Source organism: Bactrocera latifrons, unplaced genomic scaffold (assembly GCF_001853355.1).
Source record: "Bactrocera latifrons isolate USDA-ARS-PBARC rearing strain unplaced genomic scaffold, ASM185335v1 scaffold_158, whole genome shotgun sequence".
NCBI lineage: Eukaryota > Metazoa > Arthropoda > Insecta > Diptera > Tephritidae > Bactrocera > Bactrocera latifrons.
In genome coordinates this window covers 379,716-388,889 of record NW_017535052.1, presented here as the reverse complement: position 1 = coordinate 388,889, position 9,174 = coordinate 379,716, and the positions used below count along the sequence as shown (strand labels likewise).

General features: G+C 33.2%; 1 protein-coding gene across 1 annotated transcript; it reads right to left on the bottom strand.

Annotated features, from left to right (window-relative positions):
• Window positions 1-2,632: 2,632 nt before the first annotated feature.
• On the bottom strand, window positions 2,633-6,897 carry LOC108966297 (transcription factor kayak-like). The gene is made up of 3 exons (XM_018929108.1): window positions 5,430-6,897; window positions 4,331-4,622; window positions 2,633-4,240 (listed from the first exon to the last, which is right to left on the bottom strand). The coding sequence occupies exons 1-3, from the start codon at window positions 6,477-6,479 to the stop codon at window positions 2,982-2,984; spliced, it is 2,601 nt and encodes an 866-aa protein (XP_018784653.1). The 5' UTR covers window positions 6,480-6,897; the 3' UTR covers window positions 2,633-2,981.
• Window positions 6,898-9,174: the final 2,277 nt, after the last annotated feature.

The window sequence follows — 9,174 nt, the reverse complement described above, 5'->3', positions numbered from 1 at the left end:
CCTGGGCCTCCCGTTAGATGACATCGACGACAACACTGATAACCCTCACCATCCCAACGGGGACTGATAATCGTTACAACAACAACAACAACAACATTAATTATCAATTACTGTAAGTGCTTACAATATAAAAGGTAGTTTATTATAATATTATACTTACATGCATTTGTTATTTAATACCGATTATAATATCATACTCATACATCTTGGAAGAATTAAAGAAAGGGAAGTGTATAACTTACCCGGAAGTACGAAAATCTCTATATAAGGTATATGGAGACTAAGGGAAATATTGACCCGATTCAGCCCATTTATAACATACAGACATACAACTATCAGGAAAGGATTCTCTCTGAATTTCAATTATTTATGACGCTCGTTAACTGATATTCTTGCTGATTTGGGGCAAAAATCCAATAATGGCAGTCACTGATGTTCTTGGCGAAATAAGAAATGCGCGGGAGGTTAGGAAGTATGGAAATTCCCAGTATTAAAGATTATACCACATAAGTGGTTAAGATGTTCTATTGATAATCCAAACAGTATAGTAGTTAATGGTACAGTTGCCTAAAGATCGAATGTGAATAAGTCAGATTTGAATTTTGGGGGCACCGGATATTAAAAAAAAGTGGTCCCAATAGCTTTATGTACATATATCAATCAAACTCGCGAAGAAATCGTCTTTCTACCACATTTTTATATCAAAAGGAAGGGTGAAATTGGATTATAACTACTAGCAGAAGCAATTGATTTTACATTACAGATGCTACGGACGGACTTCGAGGGAACCAGTGTAAAAATTGAACAATGGCACCGGTCGCGTTTAGATGAATTGACATACTTCAGTCATTACTCGACCAAATTCAAACTAATTTATGGCGGAACATCTTGATAACTGGTTACGGTTGGAAAGTGTGCGAAATTGGGCATCAACCCATAACACAATTTTAAATTTTGTCTGGTTCTTTCAATGTATATTTTAAATAAAGCGACAATCAATATGCCAGAATAAAACTTTCTACAGATAAGGCATTTGTCGAAAAATACTGAATATGATCTCATGAACCCCAATGTTAATACTGACTTTTTACCGAAAATGTAAATATAAAATATCAAATATATTCATGCTCATATGTATATTTTATATGCGTTGCAATTTACACTTTAATCTGTGGTTATCGCCAAGATAATAAGACAATGTGGAGTTATAGTTTTTTGCTTCATTTATTTCCTTACTTTTGTAAGTTTCTCTTAATTTGGTGTCGGTCTTATAGTGTATTTATTGTAAAATTCTGTTTTCAGCTATTTAAATATTTATCTACAATATGTATCTTTCTGATTTTTTGTCTGCCTTTACCTTAGCGTTGTCCTCTAATTCTACAATATTTTTTTAGAAATGTGTTAAATCAAATAGCATGGCATTTAAAGCGAAAATCAAATAAATATGTAGCGTAAAGAATTTTTAAAAAATTTCCTTTTTAGCCATAAGCTTTCCTTTATGTTTCTGCATTTTTTCTCTTATTCACTATTATAAAAATATAAATATTGCTTTAGTTGTGTAGCACAACCAAAATGTAAAAAGTGAGTGTAAACACTTTAAAGCTTTTTTTCTTGCATATACATGCATATGTACATATGTATATGCTATTTATGCAACCATAGTAAGTGCAACTGTTTCAAACTACAATCAAATCAGGAGTTTTTGTGTAAGGAGGGCTTGGCAACCTGCAACAAATTCTTAGCAGACTCAAAAACAATTAAATAAACGTTTACATATTTTTTAGTTTTTATTTGCTATGTATAGAATACACAGTATTACATAATATTACTAATATATTTTTTGTATTAATGGTTTAGAAATTTTGTTGGTACCAAAGAAACTTATACACATACGTATATAAATACAGATGTATGTATATTTACATATAAATACGCATATCACTGTAGAAAGATATTTAGTTTTTAATTTGTTTTGTTACACATAAAGGCAATTTCAATTGTTCTTTCTAAAGATTAATTTGATTTGTTCACAAATTCAGTTAACTTGACAATACATAATTGTTTCACAATGTTTAGATTTGTTAAAATTACATCAAATTTTATTATATTAAATTAATGCACTAGTTTTTATAAATTGCTTTCCATGTATATAAATACATATTATTTATTATTATTATTTTTTTTTTTAATATCACAACGCATTCTCAATGTTGTTAAACACAATTCTTTTAGTAAGTATCATATTTATAAAAAAAAATTGGAAAATTGTGAAAAAAATTTTCTAGATGAAATAGGTTCAAGAAATAATCGTAAGCGATGGAAATCTTCATAACTTGAAAAAAAAAACAATTAATTTTTTAGTTAGTTTTATAATATAATAATACAATAAATATTTATTTGTTTCTTTTTAATTCAATTTTCATTCCTTACTTCGTATTATGTACGACGGTCGGTTTTTTTAATTAACTTTAAAAATTACTCTAAAGCACTTTTATGTTTGTTTTTGTAAAATTAACAAATAATAAAAAATTGAATAAAAAAGAATAATCTAAAAAAATTACACAATTATATGTTACGACCCTAGTTATACAAAGCAATTGAATTTTAATGAAAAATCTTTTTACATGAAAAATAATATATTTACATACATCTATATGTATATATAGAAATCATACATTAATCTTCTTTATGGCATCCGTAACATGCGCATGCACTGCATTTATTCAATACATACATACTTAAATATTTTAATGTTTGTATAAATATTATTATTATAAGGATTTTTCGTGTCTTTGTTTTTGTCTGTTTAAGGCTGTAAGAATTTTTAGGTCTCACTAATACAATACCACAATACTCATTGAAATTTTGTAAATATTTGACTGGTGTATCTTAACTATGCCATTCTTACTTCTAACCTCATCTATCCGTCGTCTTTTGTACCAGACTCTTGTTCTGTTTCATAACAATTGCCATTTCTATTGTTATAAGCTAACCAATTTCGATGGCTCACTTGTAGGTGTTTGAATTTCTAACGGATGTTTGTTTTGTGTGGAGCAATTTGGCACCAGTGGACCTGAAACAGGAGTCAATCCAGTGCCACCATCCATCAAAGAGTCGAAGTTGAACATGCCTGTCGAGGGGGTTTGTATGGCAACGCCATTGATGTCAGTTGGAGGACGTTCTGTATTTAAAGCGAGATTTTGTGCTTGGTTACGTAAATTTGTAGGTAGAGAGTTAGGGCGCTGTTTACCACCACTCAGTATTGGTCTATGTGGGGCACTCAATGTGCCTGAAATAGTGTTACTAATTGCAATACTATTTACTATGTTATTAATATTACTGTTCGAAATACTGTTGCCGGAAACAAGACTAGAAAAGCTAACCGGTGCCGCCGTCACAATTGGTGTGTTTAAAGATGCGGATGCCGCAGCCAATGAAGCAGATAATGTCGAAACATTCGGCAATGGTGGTTGCACCATCGGATTGTTATCAGATAGTAGCATGCGCTTGGGTGATGGAGGACCATCATGGCCTAGTGATGAATTCGAATCCAGCGTATTGTCTAGAGGTTCATTCTTAATGTGAGACACCATATCCAAAATGACAGGTTTAAGATCGATGGGTGATCCACTTCGCCCTACAGACGACAGTGTGGTATCTACTCCAATAATATTGCTATTACTGTCATTACTATTGCCATTCGTTGGTGCGATCAATCCATCATAGGTGTGCACGCTCAATAAGTCTTGCCTTACCTTTTGGCACGTAGGTCGATGCGCTTCTAAAATAAAAGCCAATTGGTTTTTGGTAACTTTAAGGTTCTCAATTTCTTTTGTTAGTGACTCCCGTATATTTTCCAACCGGTCTACTTCTGTTTGTAGTTCATTAGTTTGATCAACCCGACGCTTTCTACAACGAGCTGCAGCCAATTTGTTACGTTCACGGCGTATGCGTCGTTTTTCCTCCTCTTCGGGAGACATATTAGTCGGTTTAGTAGGGCGGCGACCACCTTGATTACGACGCGTCGGAGTGGCTGTAATTGTCGTGTTTGTGGCACTGCTCGAGGTATGCACTTTACTGCTGTTGGGAGAATTTGTGAGCAATAGATTTCCAGAATGTTTGCCAGTATCTGACCCGATGGCGTTATGTAGCATGGTGAAATCATTTTTTGACGAAGTTGTTGAGGTAGCGAGTGAAGCATTGCTGGTGCCATTGAGTCCATTAGGGAATGAGGCGCTTGCTGAAATACGAAACGAATAAAACTGGTTTATAACAAATAATTTAAATACGCACCTAGGTACGGTACTTTTGTGAATACGCATGTACTTACAATTATCTGTTGTCGCCTGTGAATTATCATCTTGAAGTTGTGAGTTCCAGGACGCTTGTGAATCATCCATATCAATCTCATTGTAATTTTGTATAGCACCGCTGAATATAGGGCTAGGAGAATTCTGAATGGAAGTAACTGGTGGTGGTATAAAACCTGCCTGACAGGGCGGATTTGAGTGATCTGCTGTCAACTGTATGAATGTTTCTTCGATGCTGCGTAATGTAGTCGGTGTTAATGTAGATGTGGTTAACGTGGGTACACCACTTTGAATGCCGTCTACTGACACGAGCTGTAAACATTATAGATATTAATTATTATGCATTAAGTTATTTATGGATGATAATGTATAATTAATAATATCGAGATAATGCTAGCAATTGATAATCCTATTACGTTTTACAATTCTACTACATTTCTGGTTAGGTTTTGACGTTTTTGTCGATAAAAACTAAACCCGCCAAAACAAAATTCAGTTGAAGCTCTACCGAACTTAAATTGCTGACCTCCCCAAATTACATACATATTATATAAATTCAACGACAGACACTTTTAGACTTTTAGTGAAACAGAGTTAATCAAATAATTATTTTGAAAAAATTTGTTCCCTTAATTTCTTAAAAATATCATAAATTTTGATCAAAATAAACAGTTTAATGCCACGTTGAAAGGAAGAAATAACAATATCGGGCATATTGGGGGTAGGTGAAGCATAAATTACATATTGATCGATATATTTTTGGTATATGCTCCGTACATTTGGGGAAGTATTGACCCGATTTTACCTATTTTTGACAGAAGCACACATTATTTTTGGGAAAATATTCTTTCAGAATTATATTGCAGATTTTTACCGATATTTTCTGTGAAAAGTTCATGATCGTTAAAACCTCCTTAACAACTTTTGTTATATATTTTAGTTAAGGTTCTACTATGCCCCTTGAATAGCACATCTAAACAAAATCCTAAAACATTTCAATGAATGGAATATCTGGAGATGTGTTACATTTTTTACAAATAGTGGAAGAATGTGGTATTCGAGTGATGCAGAGTGTGTATCTCTCATAAGCGCATACTACGTAAGTATGTAACTATCTACCTGCTGCATAAAAAGCTCATTAGCTAGAAAATTTGCGATTTCATAAGCATCCATCGAGAATCGACATTCGGCAGCCTTGTTGCCGGAGTCGGTATTCCTATTCACATCATTGATATTACATTCGCCACTATTACCCGGCGCTGAGGGCAAATTGACCGGAAAAGAGGAACAATTGTTAGTAACTGCCTCAGATAGTTGCCGTTGCGGTTTTTCAATCACAATTCTTTCGAACAATTGCTGATTATTTGGCGCATTATTGTCATTACTAGAATTACCACCACTTTGACGGACTCGTTGTCCTTGTGGTTCACATTGTAATTGAAACGGTTGTTGGGACTGCAAGCGTTGCGTGCATTGTTGATGAGTTAAGTGTCTTTGCTGCTGCTGCTGCTGTTGTTGCTCAGTATGATGGTGAGGATGTTGTTGTTGCAACTGCGCAGGCCGATTATTAGCAATTGGTGTTTGTGATGACTGTAACTGGTCCTGCTGAAGTTGATTGGTGTTACTTATTTTATTTAACATATTACTTTTATGGTTAAAACCATGGTTATTGTTTAGGTTATTCTCAATATGCGATAGGTAAGCTGTAGCATGTGTGCTTTGGTGTGATGACGGTATTGAAATTGTTACATTGCTGTTTGTGTTATCATTCATTGCTATGTCAGCTGTGTTGTAATGGTGTTGTTGCGGAGCGGCAGAATTCATTGCATAAGGGGTTCTAGCCAAGTCTTGTTGCTGCTGTAAATGAATATATTTCCGATGTTGTAGAGGTGCTGTTTGTTGGTGATGTTGTTGCGTTGCCGATTGCTGGAACCAAGAATATGAGGAAAATTGCTGCAGTGGTGACATTGTTGGCATTGGCAATTGCTGAGGATCCGGAAAATCGTTTAATTTTTGCTGCCGCTGTTGCTGTTGCTGTTGTCCGAAGCAGAAAATATGCGAACGCTGCTGATGTAATGGATGCACCGAGTTGTTGTGTACATTTTCATACACTGATTGCCGTTGCGCATTAGTACCAGTTGAGTACGGCTGATAATTATATTGCCTCATAAATAAGTTTTATCTTGGACCGTTCGATGAGGAAATTTTGTAGGCGTTTTATTTAAGACTTATTACTCTCTTAACAGTTATAAATTGCCTTTTATTATTTTATTTTAATTATATTATATAGAGGGTGGCATAAATATATAAATGTGATTTCATGATTATCACATTTAAATGTTAAAATATTTTGCATCCATAAGTAAAGAGTGCTTATATTCTTAAATATAATAAACCATTACACTATACCGTTGCGGTGTTAAATATTTAAATTTATAATATTATAGCTTCCTATGACTAATTTTGTGTTTTTTTTTACAGCAAATACATGGTTAATGATCTCTCTCGTCAAGTAATTTAATTTATTTTACTTTTGAACCTTTATAATAGAAGTACTTTTTTTTGGTTTATCTTAAATTATACTATATTTATTATTATTCATTCGTCGAGTTCGAATTTTTCCACTTTTAGTTTGAGTTTCGTATGTTCGATAAATATATATAGCATATACATAGGTATTCTAAAACAGCTTCTTACAGGATCATAAATTGGTCGAGTTTTGTGTAACGATATTTTTCGGTACTACTTTCTCATGTTCAAATGTTTTCGTAATAGTTTATACCGGCACTTTTAAACCACAAATCCCATAAATTTCTATGATGAATTTCTATTTTATGTTGCTTGTTATACACGTTGTGCACTTTCTTCGTTCTTTGTAAATTCCTTGGCTTATGCTTGGTTTTTCGTCAAACGGCCATATATATCTCTGGTGGTTTAATTTGGTTGAAAATAAGTTTCTTGAGCGCATTGAGCAGTCTCTGTTCGTAGTGGCATCGAAAGTCGTCACTGTGTATAAGGACTGCTTTTGCTTTTCTTGTCGTTGATAATTCGGTTTCGATTTTTAACTTTTCAATATTATGCTTGATTGCGTTGTTCGAAATTATCGGCGTACACATAATAACGTATTAACTGGTCAGAATCGAGGCAAAAGTATTTATATTAGATATTATATGCAATTAACCCTGTTGAGCCATGAGGCCTCTAGAGATGCTAAAATAAAATTATTTTAAATCTAAACTTTCTCTATGCGTTAATCATTAATAGTCACGTTAGCTTTTTGGAAGTAGCAATGTATTGTAGGTAATTTCGCAACGTTGTTTATATTTCCAAAATAATACATTCATACATGTATTTTTATTTAATTATATAATGTTGTTTCACAATTAATTTCCTTTTGCTGAGTTCGTTTTCAATTCGTGCTTTTATTTTTACAAAATCGTATAATCGTTGTTTGAAGTTGGAAAAATTTTATTTTGTCGTTACTCGTTTTTGTGTTTCGTACAGTTTATTTGAAAATACTATATATGTTCGTTTGACAATTTTTGTGCGTACAAATGTTGTTTCCTTCCCTGCTTCCATATATTTTATGTCTTTTCTTTATATGCGACGCAAGATGACCTCCTCTTTTCCTTTTTCAATTCAAAACCCACTGAAGTCTGCTATGTATTCGATTTTTAAATAACTTTGGTTAATTAGTATATTTTTATTATGTATTATTTAGAACTTATTTATGAGATAAAACACGCAACGGACACGTACTAGTCTGCCAAACTGGCAGGCACTTCAGGGGATCGATATTCGTATTAAACTAATTTTTAATTTTCTTCTCACTATTTGCGAAGAGGAAATTTTTAAATTAAAGAATTTAAAATACATCCACCAATACCATGGCGCGCAATTCGCTACCTACATTGTATGTATGTGTACATTATTATTTATATAAATTTTTGCACACATGCACAGAACACAAATATTTGCCCATTGTAGCAAACGAATGTGGATCAAAGAGCAATGAGTGTGAGTATTGACTCAACTTGCATATTCAAATGTGGTCCACCGAAACCCACACAAAAACTTGATGCCATAGAGATATTTGTACATAAGTATATAATATTGTAATAACATATGGCTTTTAGTGAGTGTAAGCTTAAAATAAATAGGGACGGTGGATAACTTTGCCGTATTGGCAATCGCCACAATTGCTCTTTCGTTACTTGATCAGCCGATTCAGAGAGCCAAAGAGCAGCGGCATATGCCTAGTTGTAGCAGAGAACGTAGAAGAACTTCTTTCTTTCTTTTTCTAAGTTTTCTGGTCGTAGTGCATATAATTGACAAGGAACCGGTGGGCGAGGGGTTATTGAAAGCAAATGTTGTGGACTCGTTTTAGACCATTGTAAACCGAAGAACCGAACGGCAAGAGCATCCCTCAAGGAAATATGTGTATAACACATCTCACAACATAGGCGAGAGCAGAAGTCAGGAAAAATATTATTACTCTATTTTTAGTTCTGTACCCACTATTAGTGTGTGCTTTATTTTGCACTTTTACTGTGTTTACTTTTTAAATTGTATATATTATAATATAACAAATTCAACATCAATTTCTTCGTGTTTTGTATATTTGTGCATTGTCATAATAGTAAATTTCCTTGCCATTCGTTATTGCTATTCATAAATCCTGTTTGGTTATATTTTGCGGTATATTTTCTTTATAGGTTTTCAATGAGCACGTTTACTCAAGTGAACATTTTTACCCTAATAAATATTCGTACCACAAATCAAACAAAATAACTTAAATTTTGAATATATGTACATACATACGTATGTAAATATGTATATATGTATGTAAATAGACATAGATTGT

Excerpts from the sequence above, each read along its gene's own strand:
- LOC108966297 (XM_018929108.1), bottom strand. The coding sequence starts at position 6,479 with ATGAGGCAATATAATTATCAGCCGTACTCAACTGGTACTAATGCGCAA. Across the intron at positions 4,623-5,429 it reads ATGAGCTTTTTATGCAGCAG|CTCGTGTCAGTAGACGGCAT; the intron begins GTAGATAGTTAC and ends TAATGTTTACAG. Across the intron at positions 4,241-4,330 it reads ACAGGCGACAACAGATAATT|CAAGCGCCTCATTCCCTAAT; the intron begins GTAAGTACATGC and ends TTCGTATTTCAG.